Source organism: Rhamphochromis sp. 'chilingali' (assembly GCF_963969265.1).
Source record: "Rhamphochromis sp. 'chilingali' genome assembly, chromosome: 16".
Classification (NCBI taxonomy): domain Eukaryota; kingdom Metazoa; phylum Chordata; class Actinopteri; order Cichliformes; family Cichlidae; genus Rhamphochromis; species Rhamphochromis sp. 'chilingali'.
Window position 1 is genome coordinate 8,649,284 of NC_137943.1, and position 23,620 is coordinate 8,672,903.

Sequence of the window (23,620 nt, forward strand, 5' to 3'; positions counted from 1 at the left end):
TCTGCTGCTGGCGCGCGAGTCTTCCACACTTTGCAGAGTTCTGACTCCTTTCACCTGATATGAGCTGTTATTTGGACTCTGTAGTAAACAAGCTCATCAAGTGTGCTGAACTTCTCTCAGGCTGATGAAGGCCAGCGTTATGACGTGAAAACACGTTTTATAGGCGCCCTCTGCAGATACACTCATACACTTATTCTTCTTTTTTATACTAAGTTAATATACTGTGTTGTGTTGTTTGTTACGTTGTGATGTGTCATATCGTGTCGTGTTGTGTTATATGTAGTGCCGACGTAGGACAGTTTTTCCAATTTCATTGTACTACTGTACTATGTATGACTGTGCAATGACAATAAAGAGTTATCTTATCTTATCTTATCAGATAAGCTCATTCATGATTTGACAGGAAAAAGATATGCCTGTTTAAGTATTATAGAGTACTGTAAAAATTCTCTAGTCACTCTTCATTTCTTTATGTTTTGCTTCCAAGGAACCAGAATTTGCTTCTTCTTTTTTTCAAAGCGGTCTTAAACAATAATCATTGGCTGCTTCTTCAATCATTTTTAGTCCAATTCTTTTATCTGATCTGAGGATGTTTTTCCTTTATCTTTAGGCACTTTCCAAAAACACATTTCTTCAAATTTATCGGATACATACTGTCAGTCCCTATAAAAGTAGTGGACAGAAGACGATGTAGCGGGCCTTTAAAAACTATCTACAGCAGGTGAACAGTATATGAAATTCATGTACCTAATAAATATGAAGAAAATCTAGCACCTGAGAGATCTGGCCCTTCAGTTTATCCAGCTACTGTCCACTTAAGTCTCATCAGACAAGGTCTTCGTGGAAGGGTGGCTGTCAACAAGCCATTCTTAAAGGGAAACGGGAAGAATGGGTTGAGGCATTCCAGATTAGACAAGACCTGCAGTGAAATCAGTCCAGCTCTTATGCAGTGACGGATCCAAATGTAAAACTTTTGGTGTGTGATTCTTATATAATGCTTTTTTCTTCTTTGAGCGCTCAAAGTGCTTTATGCAACCTGTTGCTCAAATGTTAAGAAGTGGTGTAAGAGTGTAAGATTTGATTTCATGATTCTTAGGTGAAAATCAATTTTCTAGAGTTTGGAAAACACCAAATAAAAAAAAATCCTATTTATATTTGAGAAATGACAAAAATGTACCATTTCATTTGCCACTGTGGATAATTTTTATTCAGTTCATAATTACAAAAATCACATTTATCAAACCAAACACACACACAGTGTAAACTGTAATGTGAATCCGGGAATTGTGTAGACATGCAGTGTTGTATTTGGTCACAGTCGGGTCATACAAATTTGAGGACGAGCTTCTTGGTGAGAGTGTAGTTGGGCTGTGGCATTTGTTTGTGGGATAAATACTCTCCTTTGCTGACCTCCCTGTTCACACGTGTCAGGACAGTGAGGATATCGTCCAGCTCCTGTCTGGAAGGAACACACGTGAAACAAAAAGGATTCATCTTGGATAATTTTAACAAAACACGCAGCTCATGCCAACACCATGTCTGAAACCACCAAAAGCAGGAAGACAGAAATGTACAAAGATTTGATGCATTTGATTTGTCTTCCCTGATGACTTTTGAGCCTCAGAAAATGGGTGCAACTTCAAAACAGTTAAGACTGTGCTTTTTGTAAAACCCCTTGAATAAAAGCACAAGGTCTGATTGTGTGAAAATGTATTGAGGCGCTCTACAGAGGAAAAACTACAACATTTGTGTCTTTGTCCATAATTCTATGGACCGAACTGTATATAACAGAAATTACATTTAAAAAAATCTACTTTGTAGGAAACTACTGCACTATGACCTTCGCATATGTCAGTAGTACATATGGGCCAGAGGGGCCGATGGCGCAATATGGCAGCCTCGCTTCTGTCAGTCTGCCCCAGGGCAGCTGTGGCTACAACTGTAGCTTGCCTCCACCAGCGTATGAATGTGAGAGTGAATGAATAGTGGAATTGTAAAGCGCTTTGGGTGCCTTGAAAAGCGCTATATAAATCCAATCCATTATTATTATTATAGTATGGTCTGCCATAAAGAAACTAATCAGTTCAACTCACCTTCTTGCTGCTATTGTCAGCTGCTTGCACAGCTCCTGGATGTAGATAGATCCCGTAACTGTGTTTCGAAATGATTTGAATTCCTCCACAGTGGCCATGCCGATCAGAAAGTCTGCTAGTTCAGGCACTAGCACTGCCTCATCAGGGATTGAAGCGTCTGATTGCAGTGCTCCTTTGTTTTGCTTCTCGTCCTCTCTGCTGCTGGGATAGTATCCTTTCTGGTATTCTTCACCTTGACAGGCTTGAATGAAGAAGAGTTTGGGCTTCCCTGCCAAGGTTGAGGCTCTTCCACTTGTAAAGGGGTCCGTCAGCTCTTTCAGGAGCACCTTTCCCCCATCAGTGCCAAAGACACACCCCTTTTCTCCATGTGAAAGAACGCACACCACCTTAAATCAGAGGTAGATATATGTTTTATTATTTATACTAACACTACTACTGACATTGTCGATGTAGCTGCTGTTACAATCACAGAGACATGCACTACATGGTGACATTTTCAGAAATGTGCTGATCCCAGCTAAGACCTTTTTGAGAAGACAGATACCACATATCTGCACAGTAAATATGAAACAGTAGCTGGCTCATTTACTAAAGAAAAAAATGTAAATGTAATATTAATAAGTTAGGGTTTTATGGTAAAGTATTTGCAGGTTACATTTAGCCTCAGAGCCTGCTGCTTGTATTCTGTATGGCTGTGTTGCCAATCTTCTCAGATATCTCTTATTTAAAAAAGAAAAAAATTCAAAATAAGTGTAAATGTATAAAATGCATGAAGTACTACAACTCTAAAAGGTGTGTGACTACACACCAAGGCATCATGATTTGTAAAATTAATCCTGCCAAGATCATTTATTTCCTTCTTCATCTGCTCTGCAGTACAGTTGTCGTGTATCTCCACTTGAAAACCTAAGCGAGTGAACACTTCTGTCAGAGTATCTGTGTCAGACAGAAAAGAAGCAAAAGAAGGATTATAAGTACATTACATGGTCATGGCATACGTATATATGCATTAATTGTTACAGGGCTCAGGAGCTTCCAGATAAAACAGTCATAGATAAATCAGGTCATTGTTTAAAGGCAAGAACTGTACCTGCATCCTTCTGAGTTCCTTTTCGATTACTCAGATGTGTTGCTGTAAAGATCTCATTGTTGAAGACCACGCACAGACCACGTGGGTTATGAGTCAGTGTGTAGTAGTCTGACTACAGGACACAAACACAGCAAACAGGCCGATCATAAATGTTACTGATGTGACAAAAGAATGAATGAAAGCATGAGAGCCTGTGAATGGATTACCTGATCAGGAAGAGAGGTGGGATTTGTTTCTAGTTGTGCATCAGTGTTAATACTCTCTCTTCGATCTAAACAAAACATTACAACAATGTAAACTTGTATATCAATCATGAGTATGATAAAAATAACAAAAAACATAAGTGTGACAACAGAAGGTTTAACAAATAATAATCACAAATACATTTTAATAGAGACACCTACAGTTGGGCTGAGTTTCAGTTATAGACAGTGGCTCATGGGTCCTCTGTGGGAATAAAACAAAGCAGTCAGCAAACTGACAAACTGCAACATTAACTGCTCAGAAACACACATTTACAGACACACATAGACCTCAATATCCATGCTGACATCAGGGGGTAACGTGAACTGCTGCCGTTGCTGACCGCCTCCTGTAACGATCACAATCATTTGATGGTGTTACCAACACATTCAATTTCCACATGTATGTATATGTACATGTGCGGGTATATGGAAGTGGATCCTATACCTTGTGTGTACTCCTCTAAAGTAATTGCCAGTTGTTGATCACACTCTTGCAGTGCTTTATGTAGCAAGCTAACATCTGTCTCTGATAGTAAAGCAGATTTTTCCATTTCTGCAAACACGTCCAGCGGTGTCTGGAATGAAAAGACAGAAAGTTTTTAGTTCACAGAGGCTGTTTGTGGGACAGTCATCATCTCTGGTGCCATCAAATCCACAACACGGTTTCCATTTGCATCAAATGCAAAGCACAGAAAATAATGGCTGCATGCCAAATATCCTTGGGCAAGATACTAACCCCATGTTTGCCTACTGGTGGTGGTCAGAGGGCCCGGTGGCGCCTGTGTCCGGCAGCCTCGCCTCTGTCAGTGCGCCCCAGGGCAGCTGTGGCTACAATGTAGCTTGCCATCGCCAGTGTGTGAATGTGTGTGTGAATGGGTGAATGACTGAATGTAGTGTGAAGCGCTTTGGGGTCCTTAGGGACTAGAAAAGCGCTATATAAATACAGGCCATTTACCATGTGTTACACTACAACATGGGGATACAGAAATATGCATTAGAACTCAAACACTGGGCCTCATGGCCCAGCACCATGACAACGGTGGTTGGTTGGCAGCATAATGGTGGCAGCAGGGAGATCCCATAAAGACTCTTTTAAATAGAGCCAAATGCACAAACAAACTTGGAGACAACGGCATACATCCATCACGTACAAACAGGAATTTGGTAGTACTAGTATTCTGATTAGGGCTTGGAGCAGGGGTAACCATCTCCAGCCCTCTAGTGCCAGTGTTTTAGATGCGCTCTACAAATGCAGGCAGGCCATAATACTTAGTGGAGATTTTAATTGAATTTAAGAAAAATACAAAACAGTGAGATTCCATATTACAGAAATTCAACCAAAGTAATAGACATTATTATTTACAAATAATCTATGCTGAATTCAGAAAGTTACTTGTGGGACTCCTTAAAGTTCAGTGCTCAAACCTAAACTGTTCAAACGGTATGTCTATAAATTTATGTTGTTCTGGGATAAAAAAGTGAAGCAGCGTTTCAATACAATTTAAAGGGAATTGTAAGTTTTTAAATATGAATAAATTATCACTAACCTATAGCAAAATAAAGAAGAAGGATAATTATATAATAACAGGAAAATTAAATAACAAATTCCAAATAACGATGAATAACAGTTAAACAAAAGAGGTGTAAATAGATGGAAATTGACACCACCAAAAAAATATATCTTCAATTACAAAATTAATTGTTCCTTGTTAGTTTCACATAGTAAGGATGTCAAACTCATTTTGATTTCAAGTGGGCCTGACCAGAGAAACACACCTTTCTGTCAGTGAAAAGACATTTAACTAATTTCAACAGCATATCTCAGTTTTTCTACACGACACAGAAATGCTGCTGTGGTAATCTTTCACCATGACTGTTTGGGTTTAAATTCTAAAAAATAAATGTGTCAATTTTCAGAGAAAATTCTAATAGTTCGTTGCCTCGTTGCCCTGACTGGCCTGTAAATAGGAAACAAGAAATGTGCTTTTTTGTGTGGACGCACAAGAAAACAACATCCAAAAACCTTCCATCTTTAACATTGAAAAAACAGGAACTTTTCTGTTTTTTAAAATAATGTAATTAATGTGGTGTACCAGGGATGGTCACCAGAGAGATGTGTATGGGTAGGAAAAGCCGAAAAATATATTGAATTATAGTTAAAAAGAATTTAGGCCTTGCTTCACATTTTCTAAAGCTGCCTAATGGGCAGGATTGGAGTCTTTTCTCAGACTGATTCTGGACCTCAGGCTTTGCGTTTGACACCCCTGTACAACATCAGAATAGTTAGAGGGATATCATGTGTTTGCTGATATATTCATCTCAGCATTTATGCATTTATATAAAAAAATAAACAGGAGAAACACCCTTCACCATATAACGATGGCTGATGTTATATGTTATATGTTAGTTACACACATGTTGTGAAAGCTGCAAACACAACAACCAGCTGATCCAAGCAAAAGTTGGGCAGAGTGTAAACAAGTAATCCATGACCTCTTATGACAATAAAAAAATTAATCTGATTTTAGCAAGGACTGTAAATAACTACATTTAATAAATAGTATGGAAATCTGTTTATGTTTCATGTGTCTGGAAAGAAATCCGCATTGGTTGCACTTTAGCTGCATGCAAAAATAAACAAATCCAGTTTTCCTGCTTTTACTTTTTTCCCCTCTTTAGAAGAAAACTCTTGAGAATCGATTAGTTTAAGCCAACCAACAGACTTTCAGTAAACTGCATGCTTTTATGATATCACTGATCTCAACTTTGCACTGATGATGTACAAAGCACAAAATAATAAACTGTATTCAGAGGCTGGTAGTTTCCACTTGAACTTCAGTGTGTGAAAAGCCACTGTAAACAGTACTCAGTCTATTTGACAGAACATTTCAAAGTAAAATTACCAGTTAACTACTCTTAGTAGTGGAAGCGTGTTCTTTACTGTGCTTATAAAATGAAAGGAAAAGTCGTTACATGCTGATCACAGTGAAAACAATCTAAATGTCAACTGTACAGCTAGCCTTTGATGTTCAGTAAAAAGCTTCTCACTCAAAAGCAGAAATGAAAAGGTGGATTGGTGTGTTCTCACCTTGGACAATTCCATTTGTCTCCTGCCCAGCTGGTCAGTCAGTAGAAACTTCAGCTTTTCAAAGTTCTCTGTAGTGAAGCCATTGTATATAGAATACAGGGTCTTCCTAATGGTCAGAGAAAAACTTTTGATATATTACTATTCCTATGCTGCATGCTGTACTATTAAGATAAAAACCGAAAGCTTTTACCTGTAGTCTGACAGGACAGGACTAGCATCTGTTTCCTCTGGCGGTCTGCTGTCTGTCTCCAGGACCCTGAGGAGATCTGCTCGATGGATGGTGTAGAGCAGCTGCCTGAGGAAGGCATCGTTTTGCAGCAGACCTTTTTCCTCTAATCTCAAGAACAGGTCTTTTGCATCCTTAATCTGTAGGGAAAAAAACCCACTCTTGAACATGCATATCCTAGGGCGTCATACTGTCAACGTGTTATTTAAAACAATTTCCCACAAACATGCTAACAAAACAAGTGTAAACACATTACAAAATTTGCTGTGCTCACGTTCTCCAGGCGTCTTCTGGTGACTACATCACGGCATAAGAAGCAAAGTTCTGCCACTTCAGAAGAGTCCAGGCCCTCATCTATGTGGGACAAAGTCAGCCTGTCCATCATGGCCTGGTCCTCAGCTCACAGCGATCTGCAGCTTTTATTGTTAACAGAAAACAAGTGTGCATGTTTTGATGGAGCAAAAACTGAAGTATTCAAAAACTGAAGTATTCAAAAACTTCATGCATTGCAAACAAGCAGTTTTACATTAATGACTAAAGATCATGGCTAGAATGTTAAAATAACGACAACAATAATAATAACACCACACCATACACGATAAGATGCCATTACTGCCCTACGTAGAAGCACCGCTATACTGTATGTTTTTACAGGGAAACACAGTAAGATGACTACATAGAGAACTTTGTCTTCCATCGCTGACCTTTCAACAGCGAACTGTTATCTTGATCATTATTAAATGGCACAGAGCTTTGGATGTTAGGCCACATCATCTCTGACTATCCAAACAAACAAACAAACAAACACCTGCAACATTTAAATGTTATTTACAATTTCCTATGAAAGCCTGGTTTTAAATTGTGTATTTGCATGGCAGCTTATACGTGACGCGGTGTCTTTCAGTCCTTCACGGTTTACTTTATTTCATGTTATTTTGGCCTCTCAATGCGTTCCTAGTAATCCCGTGTAGTCCCATGAAAAGACATCTGCGTGATACGACAGAGTGACGTCACTAACACTACCCACCCCGCCCCCCGCCGCCAGTTTTGTTTCTCTTGACAAAAACGAACATTAAAAAGTTTTAAGTCAATGTTACATAACGTGGCCCAGAGTTTACGCTAACAGTTTACGTCAGGTGAACTAAATTATGACGCTGAAACTTACCGCCGCTGTCTCTCGCTGTTAGTTTACAGCTCCTTAGCGAAAAGGGCGCGTCTTGTTAAATGCGAGGAAAATAACATAAACAAATGAAAAAAAAAACTTTTTGGGAGCGAAAAAAATACTGAAATATGTTTCAGTGGCTTTTATTTCCGCTTTCTGTTAGAGCTGCAAATTCTTTCGTTTTCGGAGCAAGCGCCTCACGTAACTGGATGTGACGTCACGGTATAGGAAGTTGAAGTTGAGTGTCGGGTGCTGGGTAGAAAATTTTAAAAAATAAAGGCCACATAGGCCACATTCACACACAAACTGTAGCGTTAGTGAGCTGACCAATATATTTTTCGCTTCACACTTGGCTACATGAGTTTACTAAGCTCAACTACAGCACATACTGGCACGTCTTTCATAATAAAATCCGTTTGTTTAGCATTGTAAACCTTTATTTTGAAAACTCCCATGCTTCTTTTTTTTTCTTAAACACATATTTATCGGCAGAGGGCTTTGCCCAAACGTGTACAAGAAACCCAAACTACTGAAACTGAAAAAAAAAACCCCAAACTTTATTTATCTGTCTTTTACTGGAAAGATCACAACGTTTGAGTTTTGATCGTTTGTGTTCCTCTCCACCAAATGTCCACAGATACAACTAATAGTCAGTCACTCGGAATAAAAAACAAAATAACTTTCTAAATGTCAGTGAAGATTATTCTCATGAACAAACATATATGAATCTTATAAAGAGACAGTTTGTGAGCATGTGATAATGTGACTAGAGGGACTGGGCTTCCTGGTCTGCGTCTGCAGGATGATTGGAGGCAAAAGGGGTGAAGTACTCTCTGGCAAACAGAAAGACGTCGTCTGGTTTCCTCAACAACAGCAACTGCAGGAAGTCAGATATTAGTGCTCGAATCTCTGGATGCTGTCTCAAGTATGAGGAGTGGTCGGCCTTAAGCTCTTCCTGCCAAAACAAGACATAAACACACATTCATTTTCTGCTCAGATGGTCAGTAGAGTAATGGAAGTCTAGTATTAATCTCCTGTTGCACATGACCGGCTACCTTTCTGTCCAGAAACTTAGAACGCATCTGCATGTCTTCCTCCCACACAAGGGGGATCTTCTTGAAATCTACTGTAAAATTACAAATACACAAATATCACTGAATCTTTCATTGGAATCATACCTCTTATGTGTGAATATGTGTGTGGGGGATGTGTGTAACCTTTTTCTGCCTTTGATGGCAACTCTAGAAGTCTCATGGTGACTGGTGACCCCACCTGAACTCTGGTCACCAGATGCCTGATCAGAGAATATAACGAGTCAAATTGAAAGCACTAGTGTAACACATAACAACAATAATAGCACTTACTTGTTATTCAGAAACCGCTTGAGTTAAACCAGAAAGTTCTCATGTATCACCAATATTCTTTCGCATACAAAAATCAGATGTGTCCTATTCCGTAGGTATATCTACACTTTATGGGAACCTTTCCCTTCAAAATGATCATTTTTAGAAACTGAATAGTTCCTAAGATGTCAAGGACACAAAGCAATTAACTATTCTACTATAGCTAATGTTATAGTTTGGACCCACAAAGAAGAAGCATCAATGGCTCCATTAGCAGTGGTTAATAGTTTTGGCTAACATGTGAAAGATCTCTAGTTTAAGACCAGGAGGTGACATAAATCACAAGCAGGGTTGTACCAGGAAGGATGCCTAATCAAACATGTGGGAAATAGTAGAAATTCTTCTTTTATTTACCCCTTTCCCTGTTTCATCCACACCTCTTTAACCTCACTTACTGTTGGAGTTTTCTTATCACTGGTGGGCTCCTTTGTTCCATACCTGAACTTACCTGGCACAGAGTATATAATGACTGCACTCCCTTCCACCTCACTCTGTTTGCTTCTGGACTGGGAGCAGCTAAGGTGAGTTAGCTTAATTTACTTATTTAGCTTTAAGTCAGTGACTTGAAATCTAACCTTGTTGGTCTTTTTAAGAGATTGCTAGTCCAAGTGTGGCAATCTTTTGTGTAATTTAAACTACCTTTTTCTACAAGTTAAATAAACCCAACCACTGGGGAATCACTGATGGTTCATTCATACTGGTTGCCCATGCTGATAACAGTCCTCTCCTTTTAACCTCTTAACTAATGGATCCCTTGTGATTAAGGGAAGCATTCAATAAGTAGTGCTATTGTGTGATTAAAATGCTTGTTGTTTAGTCTACATTAGTGACCTCCTATCAGCAGTAGGTAATATAAACATGAAACTCAACAGTGGGCAGCTGCAGTCTGTCTGGTGCACAGAGGGAGGCAGTAACACAGTCCAACATGTGTGGGATGATGGAGAGGTACATATATTAAGCTTACCCATCATCCAGGAAGTAGCACTGCCAGGTACTGGGGCTGCCCTCCATGGACTGAATAATCCTCTCTACCCCAAATACATCCAGGAGCTCACCCCCGACCTCTAGCTGCCTCTGATCCAGCTCTCTCTGAGCACAAAAGAGACCACAATCAGAGCTCAGTACTCAAACAAGTTACTGATGGACCAGGATGTCTTACACAGGCATAAAGACTTACAAAAGAGGTGTTAATTATGTGTAATCCTGGGTCTAAGGAGACAAACGTCATGTTTTCTGGCATCTTCCTCCTCAGAGCGATCAGGCGCATCAACAGCAAGCTGGAGCCCTCAGTTACCAGCCCTCTCAGGACAGACATGGGGTAGGACATGCTCTCTTCTGTCACCTCCTGTACACACACACACACACACACACACACACACACACACACACACACACACACACACACACACACACACACACACACACACACACGCGCGCACACAAATGACAACATGCAGTAAATGCGCAACAGTAAGTAAAGATTTTGTAATTACTGGACTAACTCTTGCAAAGAGAGCGTGGAAGTTGCTCTGAATGACTGTGGTACTGTTTCATTAATATATTAGTGAGTTGACCTATAAAGCAGTGGTTATCTGACCTCTCCCACAGTCGTAACCTTATGGATCACCATCAGCCCATCACGCTGCACCATGTGACACCTCTTGTCCACACTATGGCCCTCAAGCTGAGGAGAGAAGTATAGAAGCACATCAAAGGTGCAATATTTCCACTTAATGCATCTGCTGAGCTGAGTCAATGTAAAAAGAAACAGCCCGGAAAGGATTCAGCGACTCACCTTGACATATTCATGGTGATCTTCCTCCAGCACCTCCAGGTCAGTCGTTAGGTAGGCTTAAACAGAGTAAAGGGTATGAAGAGAAATACTAACAACAGGAAACAGCAAAGATCAGTTTGTCCTAGCATCCTCTGCCTGCTGTCACCTGTCACTGCTGTCCCACAGGGGCAGTCATCAATGGCTCCGTGGCTCTGAGCATGAAGCATCATGCATGGCTGCTCTCTCCGGGCAAACTCCACCGTCACACTGAACTCCCCCAGCTCTCTCCCCCCCTCTGATACAGTCACCAGCGAGTCTGCAAACACACACTTCTGCAGCTCGGCAGGCTCTGAGAAGCGAAGGGACACAGAAGGTAAAGCCAAAGTGGACAGATTCAAATATCTGTAATGATTTCACGGTTTTTTGCTTTTCAGGTAGTTTTGGACTCAGCTGTTTCCTACCGACCATATTAGCCTAAATTGGATGCGAACTCACCGATGCCGGACATGAACGTGACAGCTTCGTCAGAGGCTTCCAGCTCCTGTCGCTGTTCAGGTCCTTCAGTCCCCGCTGAAAAACCTACAGCAGTCTGTTCACCCAGCGTGGCTTCCATCTTTAAAACAGCCTGAAAAGTGTGTGGGAGCAACTTCACAGGACACTCGCCTGCCTCGACAGACAGTCTGTCTGGGTAATTTTATGCAAAGCAGTCTTATCCCACACTTTTCCTGCTTAGCATTTTTCTGCTACGGAAGGGAAGCTGGCGACCAAATCTCTGTTGGCATGGCAACGACGCTGGAGTACCGTAAAGACCATTGTATGTGTGAATTGTAGGCTGACTATTCACCACCAAATCTAGAGGAAGGAATTATACAAAAATAGAGGCGCTGTACATAAGCTAATAAAAAAACAAAACAAAGAACACTGATTACTATTCCTCCTAAAAACCAGCAAATAATTTTTGTGAATTAATTTACTTAAGTCTGAGATCTTTACATCAAGCAAACAATTATGCAATACAATATATAATAGTGAATTCAGATCATAATTCTGATTGCAAAAGCTGCTAGACAGAACAATCTTAAAAACAGTCCTACTGTATTGTCAGGAGGACATCCTGGGCCACATTTGTGGGGGTCAGTCTAGCAGGCAACATGCTTGCTTTTCAAAATGATGGCCATTTCACATGTTATAGCAACAAGGGAGCTTAAGTGGTTTTTTTTTTTTAATTTGATCATTTTATTTTTTTTATTTAAAAGGGACAGTGCAGTTTAACATATTTCAAGTGCAAGACATGAAACTGATGTGCCGCACACAGGTTTATAGCTACTGCTAATTTTCAACAATTGTCCCTTGTTGGGCTTACAATCTAAATAGATACATTTGTAGATATTATGTTTCTGTTGCTAAAAGTCGATTTTTTTTCATTCAATATTCTTGGGGATTCTTATTTTGAATTTAGTAGGACTTCAGAAATGTACAGTAAACCTATCCCACTTAACCAATTGTTACGGCCCTAGCAGGGCCTCCTCCTGAAGGTGCCTGTGTGGGTGTGTCCCACCACCTCTTTTGCCTGAGGTGCCACCTTTCCCTGTTACACAGCTGACTCACATCAGTAATTAAAAGTATTTAAGCCCAGGGAAAGGTGAGCTCTGGGCCAGAGTGCCAGTAGTGTGGTTACAGCTTGTGAGCTGAGTGGGTGTTGTGTTTGCAGCTAGTGAGCTGCTCTCTCTTTTTGGCTTACGTTTTACTTTATTGACCAACACCTAAGTTTTGTTTGTTTTCTTAAATGGTGATAGCGGCTTGTCCGTCTCTTTTACTTGGTATGAATTGAGACTTTAATACTCTTTAATTTACCCTTTTGCCTCCTTGACTCCTTTTTCTGACCCGGTCACTTTTGTTACTTCCCCCTCCCCGCCTAGACCCCTCAGGGGAACGTAACAAAATGTTTGATTCAGTGTCCTTTGTAGTGGACAGCAAGACTCCCACATTTTCAATCTGTGTCCACACTTCAGGAAGCAGAGGGCTGAGTGATGTAGAGTTCTTTTAAATTCTGGATTTCACTCAGTCAGACTTGCATATAGGATGAGGCGGAGGAGTGCAGGGAGGTGAGAGTCAGAGGGCACACCAGCTTCTGAGGAGCCTGAGAAGGAAGCCACTGTCACTTATGGACAAGCGTGTAACCAAAGGTGTTTTTTGGCTCTACCCGTTCTTTCTTTATGGATTCAATTTCAACCCCATTAACACTGGGTTGAAAGACTAACAATAAACATGAAAACAGGGCAACTCTGTCTATAACCACCATGACTGGAGGATCACTGATTACATCAGTGATCAGACAGCCAGGTTCTTGAAAGTGTCAAAGCACACAAACCAAAGGGAGATGCTCATCTCTGCAGGCAGCCCAAACATTTATAAGCTGCATATCATACGTTAATATCTATGACATGACTTGACTCTGGATATATTCAGTACTATTTATAGCAATTTCAATGCATATAGACAGATTGTTTAAGACTGTTACTTTCCAGCACTGACAAGATGACTTCAATGTGTGATCAGACGATAGAAGGCCAGTGCAGATGTTTCCTACAGCACTTACGCAATACCTATTAACCATAATAGGCTTCAGCTGTGGTCTCTTTGCTCCAGCATAGACTACTCAAACACTGGGATGTTCTTCTCTGAACTTCACCTTCCTTTTTTTTTAAATCAAGTATTTCCCTTCATCTAACAGTTCAGAGATCCACATGAAAAAAACAAAACAAAATGAGGGACAGAATAAAATAAACAACATTTTTGAAAAAAGGTTTTGCTGGAACATGTTTCTTTCAACCACATATGGTAACCATGGTAACTTTCAGGATTTGTGGAGGGAGAAATCAAGTCAAACAGTTCTGAAGCAAACTGATGTATTCTGAGAGAATTAAAAGACATAACAAGTGAAATGTAACATTTTTATTGTTACTATCAGGAGACCGTTGTGAGATTTGTTGTTTGAAATAAAAGTAACCTTTTTGATTGATTAAGTAATGTTACTAGGTTTAAGAATGTAAAGGCTCAGTTTAGGAAAAGCACCCGTGAAGCTCTACTGCAGCACATGTAAAAACCTCCCAACACAAATAACACCAGGTGTGTTCCCAGTCTGAGATTTATTCTTTGATATAAAACTGCTACAGTATAAAATGCAGCACCTCAATGCGAGATTCAGATTTAGAAAAATAAAAGATTTAAAATGATGACAGAAAGATGGAAAATATAAAGGAAACATTTTAAGAAACATAATAAGTAACTCTGATAAGTAATCATGCATCCCTAGTTGCACAGTAAGATGTGCTGTATTTCCATGATGACTTCAGGTGCGCTGAGGTGGCAGCACAAGTTTCTTTCTCAGGGTGAATCTCACTTCAGGCATCTGCTTGGCCAACGAGGAGGTCTCTCTATGTGCTACATCATCGTTCACGTAGTGGAGGATGGAGACGATGTCTTCGCCCCTAAGAGCATTTATAGAGATACAAAAACATGTTGATATCACTGTCAGGGTCAGTGTGCACATGTGTTTGGTGATTTTAAAACAATTACCTGGGACAGCGCTCCTTCAGCTGCTCACAAAGAGACTGAACGAACCAGCTTCCATCGACTATATGTCTAAGTGAAGCATGATCTTCAACAGTGGCCATGGCAACCAGAACATCAGCTTCCTCAGGGATGGTCAATGGTGAAGTATCATCATCAATCTCCATATCGTTCATCTGCACTCCACGCTGTATGTTACTTCCTTGGCAGGCCTGGATCAGGAACACTTTGGGCTTACCGGTGAGGACGGACTGGTCACACCCCCTGAACTTTCGGGTAATTTCTTTAATGGGGAGGGGGTTCCTGTCAGTTCCCAAAACTACACCCTTTTTTCCGTGACTCAGAATAGAGCAGATGAAAGCATCACCGTGCTCAAGGACCTGCTGAGGATCAACAAAGCTGCTGCCATCCCACTCTTTAAAGTTGAACTTCTGCAGCTGAGACATGTCTGCCAGGGAAGCAACAAACGTCAGTGCCTGATCCATCTGATCCTTGTTCAGGTCTTCACACATCAGCACTCTGAAGCCCAGACACCTGAACACCTCTGCCAAGCTTTCTGCAAAAAATGTAATTAGAGAAAAATATTTAAGCACCAGATACTAACAAGAAAGAATAAAAAATCTGCCCCTGAAACTTACGGGCGTCTTTATCTGTCCCTCTTCTCTGTGAACCATCCTTGAAGTTCTTATTGTTTATGATCACGCAGAGGCCGACGGGCCGGCTAATGATTTGATAAACATCCTAAAGAGTGGACACCAAGATTTTACATGTGTTACTACAGGATGCGTAACCACAGAATTTCATCTACATATCTGTCTCAAGCAATGTCACAAGTGTAGGAGGCTGTTTCTGCATCAGCATCTTACCTGTGACATATTCCCATCTTGTAGCAGAACATGTGAGGGAAGAACAATAAAACTGAGGTAAACAACCAAACACAACAGGAGACACAGTGTTTCTATACTGTGTTACGTGTGTGTTACCGTGCTGACATGAAGACACTTGGACAGGCTCGGATAAAAGGGGGGTACAACTCAGCTGTAAACTCGCCAGCAGAGGGAAAGTTTCTTTAATGGCGCCATCGGTTTGCAGGAGGTTCAGGAAGTCTTTGCATGTTTCTTCTCCTTTATTCATGATCTTATCCACGAGCTCATTGACGTGTGTCTCCACATTTGCACTGTTGATGCTTTTAAGATTGTTGTACTCCCGCTGAGTGATCAGCTTATTCTCATAAACTTTGTTGAGAATTAGCCTGTGGTCTCCGGACAGACTCTCATGAATGGCTGTTTTATTGCTCCTTATTGCATTTTGGGCCGACATGCTGAATCTGCGCAAAGGAAAGAGTCAGAGGTGATCCTAAACACTACTGTCTATGAGAACGAAGTGGTTTAGTACAGCTTACTATCGTAATAATAGCTGCACATTATATTACATAAAACGTAATTCTCTTACGGTCAGTTGGAACTTCTGCTGTCCTTGAAAACGAAACCTCGTTCCTTCTTTCAAATAACATTGAGCTCGAAACTATCCCGCCTTCTGAGAACAGACTCGGAAGTGACTCAGATCCTCCAATAACGACTACACGCTATACAATAGCACCCTCTACTTCTGGACAGCAGGAATAACAGGTTTACAGCCTTTGGTGTAGCACTGAGAAGAAGCTGTGCTGCAGCATCCCTGTCGCAGCAGAGAGTATTCCCCACAAATCCCCCACCCTGCTGCAAAAACGCACAGTATTATTACACAAACATAACATATTTTGTAAAGATCTCACAGTGGATTTCACACTGAATTTATCCGTGTGTGCGTGTGTGTGCACGCCCATGTGCAACTGTACATTGTAAATCATGATTAAAAGACATAAAAGCTGCATTTTAAGAAATAAATTTATGGAGCGCATTGTATTTACCATGATAATTTATTTGGTGAAGGTAGACCCTTTGTATATGTGGAAAACAAACCACATATCTGCCAACCTGCTGCCTCAGGCTCAGGTGTTCCACTCCCATTGCCCCATTCCCACACACTGATATCTGAGGATGGAGGTTAGTTATTTTATGTCACAAAACAAGTGGAATTGTGTAAGGAAAAAAAAATCTTTCCTTTTTGCTAAGGCATATAGGATTCCCATGATGCATTGAGTATTTCTTCCTCAGTCACATTTCTCACTCACTGTGTGTTAATAGACCTCGCCGCATTGAATTATTAATCTTCAGCTCTCTTCCACAGCATGTCTTTTATCCTGTCTTCCTTCCCTCACCCCAACTGGTTGCAGCAGATGGCCGCCCCTCAGGGCCGTGCAGAGAGGTTTAAAGGGGCGGGTGCTCAAAGTTAAAAAGGGGCACATTGAACCAGGCTGAATAACAACAACACACATTCATCAAGAATCTAATATAGGAAGGGCAGGGCTGTGTTGATCTGAGACTGTAGACATTAAAAAGTCCATAGGAGAGATGGTAGCTGATTAAACAAGTGTCATGAGATAATAACAAAATGCAAAGATTGGTGACAGCGCTTGGAACCATAAGGCAACAAAAAACTGTGAGAAATAATTTAGGCTCTGCCTGTGAATCACTCTTTGCTTCTCTTCTTCCATCCCATCATTTCATATATCACTCTCCACTTGCTATGTGAGAACAAGGCACAACTTGCTATTGCAATAAACTATAATTTAATTATCCACACCTAACAACTCTTGCACTTAATCTATAATAAAATGATGACAGAAAAATGTTATAGCACTGCCTTTAGTAGCCTCACACAGCTCCTATGTCCTCCTCATGTCCTTACCAGGCATGTCTGGACAATGTTATATCATGAGTAATATTTTTTTTTAAACTCCATCTAAATAAAACACACACATGCACGCACACACAGGGACATTTTAGACCTTCTTCAGAATACTGTACTATGGGCATCATGGTGCTGATCCAGAATCCTTACATTATTATTTATTACTAGAGCTACAATAATAAAGCAATGAGGAGGGGGAAGTAATAAATATGAAATAATGTATTTATGATGATTCCATTTGTTTCACTATCCACTCTGTGCAGGGCAAAGCTTATTACATTTTTAAACTGTAGAGATACAATCATTTTACTGCTGTAAAATCCAAATTTTGTCTTATTTAAAGTATAAATCTAATATAATCTGCTTCTTAATGTATGTTCTTTAAAATACAGCTTGTGTTTTTTAATATATTATAATAATTATTATGTGGACATGCATATTAGACCGTTTTTTAGTGAAATATAATCCCTCCAGAAAGGCAGGAAAAGCCCAGAAACTTACTTTAAAACTAAATATGTTCCCTAAAACGGTGACAGAGCTACAGACCCATGACAGCCTTACACAGGTAGCCAGCAGCTATGACCAGCACTACTTGTGCAGTTAATAAAAGGACAGGTAATGTTTGTCGCGCTGTTGCACACACAGCACGCTCGTTTGTTTCAGTTCGTCAGTTGCCACAAGACAGCTTACCAACGTGTACGTAATAAGCTAATACTCCTGGGTGCTATACACTACAGTGTACGCTGTACACCTACTTACTGGTTGTGTCGCATCAGTCTGTGTCTCTGAGTTAACTTGTGTTTCTCCTACAGCTCCGGACCAGCAGAGTGAAGCTGACCCCCCACCCACTTGAAACGTAAAGGCAAATAGGCGGAGCGGTTAGTGCTACGTTTGTGCAGATTTGTGCAGGTAAAATTAGCGTTTGTGCTGCTACGGTTTCCGAGATATTAAACTTTATTTTATAGGTCATTCAAAGGTCACCATCCCCCCAGACTGCTCCAAAACGGGCCAAAATGGTCTACTTTTTTAGTGCTACGTTTGTGCTGATTTGTGCAGGTAAAATTAGCGTTTGTGCTGCTACGGTTTCCGAGATATTAAACTTTATTTTATAGGTCATTCAAAGGTCACCATCCCCCCAGACTGCTCCAAAACGGGCCAAAATGGTCTACTTTTTTAGTGCTACGTTTGTGCTGATTTGTGCAGGTAAAATTAGCGTTTGTGCTGCTACAGTATCTGAGATATTAAAAGTTATATTTTTTGCTGATGACATCACCATCCCCCCAGACTGCTCCAAAACAAACCAAAATGGTCTACTTTTTTAGTGCTACGTTTGTGCTGGTTTGTGCAGGTAAAATTAGCGTTTGTGCTGCTTCTGTTTTAAAGATATTAATGAAAATGTAAAGGTCAACCAGCCCCCCCACATTACCCAAATCCAACAAAAGTGGTATCAAACGTTTGTGCTACGTTTGTGCTGGTTTGTGCTGCAAAGATTTTCGTTTGTGCTGCTATCATTTTAAAGATATTAATAACAATTTCTAGAGGTCATCAGAGGTCAACCAGCCCCCCCACATTAATTAAATCAAACAAAATGGGTGTCAATCAACTGTGCTACGTTTGTGCTGGTTTGTGCTGCTAAAATTTTCGTTTGTGCTGCTTCTGTTTTAAAGATATTAATGAAAATGTAAAGGTCAAAAGGTCAACCAGCCCCCCCACATTACCCAAATCCAACAAAAGTGGTATCAAACGTTTGTGCTACGTTTGTGCTGGTTTGTGCTGCAGAAATTTTTGTTTGTGCCGTTATTATTTTAAAGATATTAACAAAAATTTCTAGAGGTCAACCAGCCCCCCCATATTAATGGAATCAAACAAAATGGATGTCAAACGTTTGTGCTGGTTTGTGCTGCAAAAATGTTTGTTTGTGCTGCTAACATTTTAAAATGTTTAATAAAATAACGTCTTGATGCGTGCTTAATCATCCAGGTAAGTAAATCCCAAAAGGTTGATTCTGTTCATCTGGACATTTTCAGTTGGAGAAACGTTTCGTCACTCATCCAAGTGACTTCTTCAGTCTCAGCTGACTGCAGGTTTCCCCAACCTTATAAACAGTACATTTGCATAGTGAAGGAAACTAGCGCCACTGAATGAACAATGTGCCGGGGGGTTAATTCCATGATTGTTAGTATGCAAATTCTTATGACCATTGATCAATGACAACTAATCAAAGCCTATTGATCAATGGCAGTGAGTACCATTCACAGAAAGTGGGGAATGGCTACAATCACAGCATTGTAGGATGGCGAAAGATGTACCCTTGGGCCCCCCTTCTCGATCCAGAGATGGTCAGCATCCTGACAGCCCGATGGACGAAGCTGTCTCGCAGTCTGCTGGTTCTGCCCCGGAGGCTCTTCAGTATCCTTCCTGATGGCAGCAAACTGAAGACGCTGTTGAAGGGATGAGTGGAGTCACCTGTAATGGAGACGACCTTCCAGATGAGGCAGGTGCAGTAGATCTCCTGGGGAGGGAGGCAAGAGAGGTCCCCACAATGCTCTCGGCTGCTCTCACTACCCGTTGTCATTTTTTCCTGCAGAACCCAATGCAGGAGTCATACCACACAGTGATGCAGCTGGTGAGGATACTCTCAACTGTGCCTCTGTAAAAGGTGCTCATAATGGGGGTTGAATCTCTTGTGCTTCTCAGTTTGCAGAGGAAGTAGAGTCACTGTTGGTCTTCTCCACATTCAGGGACAGGTTGTTGTTGCTGTACCACTCTGGCAGATGGTTAACTTCACCCCTGTAGTAGATCTCGTCGTGGGTCAGCAGAGTGAAGAGAAGGGAGCTCAACACACATCCTTGGGGAGCCCCCGTATTCCGTGTTCTTGGGCTGGAGGTGTTGCTGTTGACCCGTACTGTCTGCTGTCTTCCTGTCAAGAAATCTAGCAGCCCGTTATACAGCAAGGTGCTGATCCCCAGCAGATCCAGTTTGTGAATGAGTTGCTGGGGAATGATGGTGTTGAATGCTGAACTGAAGTCTATGAACAGCACTCTGACATATGAGTCTCTAGTGTTCAGATGTGTGAGGGCTGAGTGAGGGGCAGTTGAAATTCCATCATCGGTTGAGCGTTTTGACCGGTATGCGAACTGAAATGGATCCAGGTTGGGGGAAAGCAATAATTTGATTTGATGCATGACTAACCGTTCAAAGCACTTAACTTAATAATGATGGAGGTGAGTTTGACAGGACGGTAGTCCTTAAAGCAGGAGATAGATGACTTCTTGGGTTCAGTAATGATGGTGGAGAGATCTCCACACACTGTCTGGGGATTGTGTCACCACGGTCTGTAGAGTGGGCTTGTAGTCTGTGATGGTTTGTATTCCTTGCCACTGCCTCCAAGTATCTCTGCTGTCGCTGAAGCTTTGCTGTAGCTGATGCCACGTGACAGGTTTGCCCTTGCTGTTCTTAGACTCACCTAATTCCCGGCTCTGAAGGCTTGCATTTTTCAACTTTAGGAGCATTTAAACCTGACCTGTGAGCCATGGTTTCTGATTGGCCCAGACAGTGATAGTCCTGGTCTCTGTGACATCATCGATGCATTTTGGGATGTAGGCAGTGACAGTTTCTGTATATTCCTGAAAGTCTGTGGTGTTGTCGTGTGTGGCGGCCTGTGGTGGAAAAGCAGTGCCTCTGAGGACCCTTCTGGCCACACCTGTACCTGCTTACGAACTGGTTTGGTGACTTTGACCAGGGGCCTGTGGGAACCCATGGCACACCTAGATTTCTGCCTGTACTGACCCTTATGCAAAATAGGTGGAATTAAGACAGTTCCAAAAGCAAACACAACTGATCAGTGCTGAGAGTGGTCCTGTTGCTGAGGTTGGGATGATCCTGTAATCTCTTATGAACGACCTCCAACGCTTCTATGACTGGGATGCAAGTGAAGACAGATGTAACATCTCTCTCCACTGTACATGTACTGTTTATAAAATTAGGGAAACATAACCTGCACAAACAAAATAATTTGCAGGACAAATGTTTGACATCAATTTTGTTCGATTTGAAGAAGGTAGGGGGGGCAACTTCACTCACGGGTGTTTATAAGGTTGGGGAAACCTGCAGTCAGCTGAGACTGAAGAAGTCACTTGGATGAGTGACGAAACGTTTCTCCAACTGAAAATGTCCAGATGAACAGAATCAACCTTTTGGGATTTACTTACCTGGATGATTAAGCACGCATCAAGACGTTATTTTATTAAACATTTTAAAATGTTAGCAGCACAAACAAACATTTTTGCAGCACAAACCAGCACAAACGTTTGACATCCATTTTGTTTGATTCCATTAATATGGGGGGGCTGGTTGACCTCTAGAAATTTTTGTTAATATCTTTAAAATAATAACGGCACAAACAAAAATTTCTGCAGCACAAACCAGCACAAACGTAGCACAAACGTTTGATACCACTTTTGTTGGATTTGGGTAATGTGGGGGGGCTGGTTGACCTTTTGACCTTTACATTTTCATTAATATCTTTAAAACAGAAGCAGCACAAACGAAAATTTTAGCAGCACAAACCAGCACAAACGTAGCACAGTTGATTGACACCCATTTTGTTTGATTTAATTAATGTGGGGGGGCTGGTTGACCTCTGATGACCTCTAGAAATTGTTATTAATATCTTTAAAATGATAGCAGCACAAACGAAAATCTTTGCAGCACAAACCAGCACAAACGTAGCACAAACGTTTGATACCACTTTTGTTGGATTTGGGTAATGTGGGGGGGCTGGTTGACCTTTACATTTTCATTAATATCTTTAAAACAGAAGCAGCACAAACGCTAATTTTACCTGCACAAACCAGCACAAACGTAGCACTAAAAAAGTAGACCATTTTGGTTTGTTTTGGAGCAGTCTGGGGGGATGGTGACCTTTGAATGACCTATAAAATAAAGTTTAATATCTCGGAAACCGTAGCAGCACAAACGCTAATTTTACCTGCACAAATCAGCACAAACGTAGCACTAAAAAAGTAGACCATTTTGGCCCGTTTTGGAGCAGTCTGGGGGGATGGTGACCTTTGAATGACCTATAAAATAAAGTTTAATATCTCGGAAACCGTAGCAGCACGAACGCTAATTTTACCTGCACAAATCTGCACAAACGTAGCACTAACCGCTCCGCCTATTTGCCTTTACGTTTCAAGTGGGTGGGGGGTCAGCTTCACTCTGCTCTCCGGACCGCTAAAAATGCGCGTGCTCTTTGTGAGCTCGTTCCCGGCTCGTAACCAGCGTGTTCTGCCGTCAAGGGCGATCATTGGTTAAATGTGATCATGTGACTGATGCAAGCCAGATCCTTTTATTTAGCAAAACTGTGATTAATAGTTAAATATTATTGTTGAGGGGCACAGACAGGACTCCGCACGCACACACACATAAAAAAAAAAAAATTGCCTCAACAAAAGGGCACTTTGGGCACCCATCAGGAAAGGGGCGGGTGCTCAAGCCCCTCTAGCCCCCCCCTCTGCACGTGCCTGCCGCCCCTCCCTGAGCCTGGTTCTGCTGGAAGTTTCTTCCTGTTAAAAGGGAGTTTTTCGCTTCAAACTGTGGCCAAAGTGCTTGCTCATAGGGGGTCATGTAGGGCTGGGTATCGTCACTGATTTCTAGAATGATTTGATTCCGATTCACAAGGTCCCGAATCGATTCGATCCACGATTCGATTCGATTCAACACTCGCAAGACTTTTTCAAAGGTGTGAGCATCACAGCAGATACCTTTGTGTCAAAGTAGCTGAAGATAAAACACAGAAAAACATGAAGGTTTTCCTGTCCGGGATTTTATAAAAATATTCTGCAGTACATGAAAAACGAAAGAAAACCATTAATCAACATATGAACATTACCTCTGAAGTTACAGAGGTTTTATTAGAGACACAGCTAAGTGTTTTGCATTTTGTATAATTTTAAAAAGTTTAAATTTGTTCAGTAGCCTATTGAACGACAGAAATTAGGTTTTCTAAGTAAAAGGGAAAAACAACAGTAGACTTGTGCATAACAAGCAAGCGAATAATGCAGAAAAAAGATTTTTAGCTGGGAAACTGTTCTATACAGAGAGCGCAAGAGAGAGAAAGAGCTGTGCATGAAGTGTGATTTTTGTCGTGGTGGAAGCAAAACAGCAAAAGT

The 23,620-nt window shown here is 41.1% G+C and overlaps 3 protein-coding genes and 1 long non-coding RNA gene across 8 annotated transcripts in view; 1 reads left to right on the forward strand and 3 right to left on the reverse strand.

The window, feature by feature from the left end:
* Positions 1-1,185: 1,185 nt before the first annotated feature.
* Positions 1,186-8,114, reverse strand: casp8 (caspase 8, apoptosis-related cysteine peptidase). Of its 2 annotated transcripts, none has more exons than XM_080907490.1 (12): positions 7,908-8,114; positions 7,017-7,158; positions 6,707-6,882; positions 6,517-6,622; positions 3,874-4,003; positions 3,717-3,775; positions 3,588-3,630; positions 3,390-3,454; positions 3,184-3,295; positions 2,902-3,029; positions 2,094-2,479; positions 1,186-1,459 (listed from the first exon to the last, which is right to left on the reverse strand). In XM_080907490.1, the coding sequence occupies exons 2-12, from the start codon at positions 7,125-7,127 to the stop codon at positions 1,324-1,326; spliced, it is 1,452 nt and encodes a 483-aa protein (XP_080763616.1). In that variant the 5' UTR covers positions 7,128-7,158; positions 7,908-8,114; the 3' UTR covers positions 1,186-1,323. The 2 variants fall into 2 exon arrangements, with proteins under 2 accessions (XP_080763616.1, XP_080763615.1); XM_080907489.1 differs by having other exon boundaries at positions 6,999-7,158.
* Positions 8,115-8,333: 219 nt separating this feature from the next.
* catip (ciliogenesis associated TTC17 interacting protein) lies at positions 8,334-11,850 on the reverse strand. Of its 2 annotated transcripts, none has more exons than XM_080861336.1 (9): positions 11,577-11,850; positions 11,248-11,430; positions 11,103-11,158; positions 10,905-10,991; positions 10,485-10,652; positions 10,272-10,396; positions 9,122-9,198; positions 8,960-9,027; positions 8,334-8,859 (listed from the first exon to the last, which is right to left on the reverse strand). In XM_080861336.1, exons 1-9 carry the CDS (start codon positions 11,692-11,694, stop codon positions 8,671-8,673), a joined length of 1,071 nt encoding a protein of 356 aa, XP_080717462.1. In that variant the 5' UTR covers positions 11,695-11,850; the 3' UTR covers positions 8,334-8,670. The 2 variants fall into 2 exon arrangements, with proteins under 2 accessions (XP_080717462.1, XP_080717461.1); XM_080861335.1 differs by having other exon boundaries at positions 8,960-9,030.
* A 2,212-nt stretch (positions 11,851-14,062) lies between these two features.
* LOC308412596 (caspase-8-like) overlaps positions 14,063-23,620 on the reverse strand; it is a 105,445-nt gene continuing 95,887 nt past the window's right edge. Inside the window, exons 1-7 of one of the 3 annotated variants that reach the window (XM_080907082.1) lie at positions 18,207-18,263; positions 16,107-16,372; positions 15,638-15,981; positions 15,521-15,537; positions 15,293-15,395; positions 14,661-15,210; positions 14,063-14,572 (exon numbers count right to left, since the gene is read on the reverse strand). In XM_080907082.1, coding sequence (XP_080763208.1) covers positions 14,434-14,572; positions 14,661-15,210; positions 15,293-15,395; positions 15,521-15,537; positions 15,638-15,974 — 1,146 coding nt within the window. In that variant the 5' untranslated portion in view covers positions 15,975-15,981; positions 16,107-16,372; positions 18,207-18,263 and the 3' untranslated portion in view covers positions 14,063-14,433. Of the gene's footprint in view, positions 14,573-14,660; positions 15,211-15,292; positions 15,396-15,520; positions 15,538-15,637; positions 15,982-16,106; positions 16,373-18,206; positions 18,264-23,620 lie in introns of those variants that run through there. The other 2 variants (XM_080907083.1, XM_080907081.1) reach the window with 2 other exon arrangements.
* LOC308412598 lies at positions 18,273-19,050 on the forward strand. Its single transcript, XR_013974604.1, has 2 exons — positions 18,273-18,356; positions 18,651-19,050. It is a non-coding gene; the product is annotated as an uncharacterized lncRNA (long non-coding RNA).

Bases quoted from the DNA above. Each gene is read 5' to 3' on its own strand.
- casp8 (XM_080907489.1), bottom strand. From the start codon at position 7,127: ATGATGGACAGGCTGACTTTGTCCCACATAGATGAGGGCCTGGACTCT. The intron at 3,296-3,389 runs GTAATCCATTCA...TGTGTCCTGTAG, and splicing joins CCACCTCTCTTCCTGATCAG to TCAGACTACTACACACTGAC. The intron at 1,460-2,093 runs GTGAGTTGAACT...TGTTCCTTCCAG, and splicing joins CTGACAATAGCAGCAAGAAG to ACAGGAGCTGGACGATATCC.
- catip (XM_080861335.1), bottom strand. From the start codon at position 11,694: ATGGAAGCCACGCTGGGTGAACAGACTGCTGTAGGTTTTTCAGCGGGG. The intron at 10,992-11,102 runs GTGAGTCGCTGA...TTCTCTCCTCAG, and splicing joins ATCACCATGAATATGTCAAG to CTTGAGGGCCATAGTGTGGA. The intron at 10,397-10,484 runs GTAAGTCTTTAT...TTTTGTGCTCAG, and splicing joins ACATAATTAACACCTCTTTT to AGAGAGCTGGATCAGAGGCA.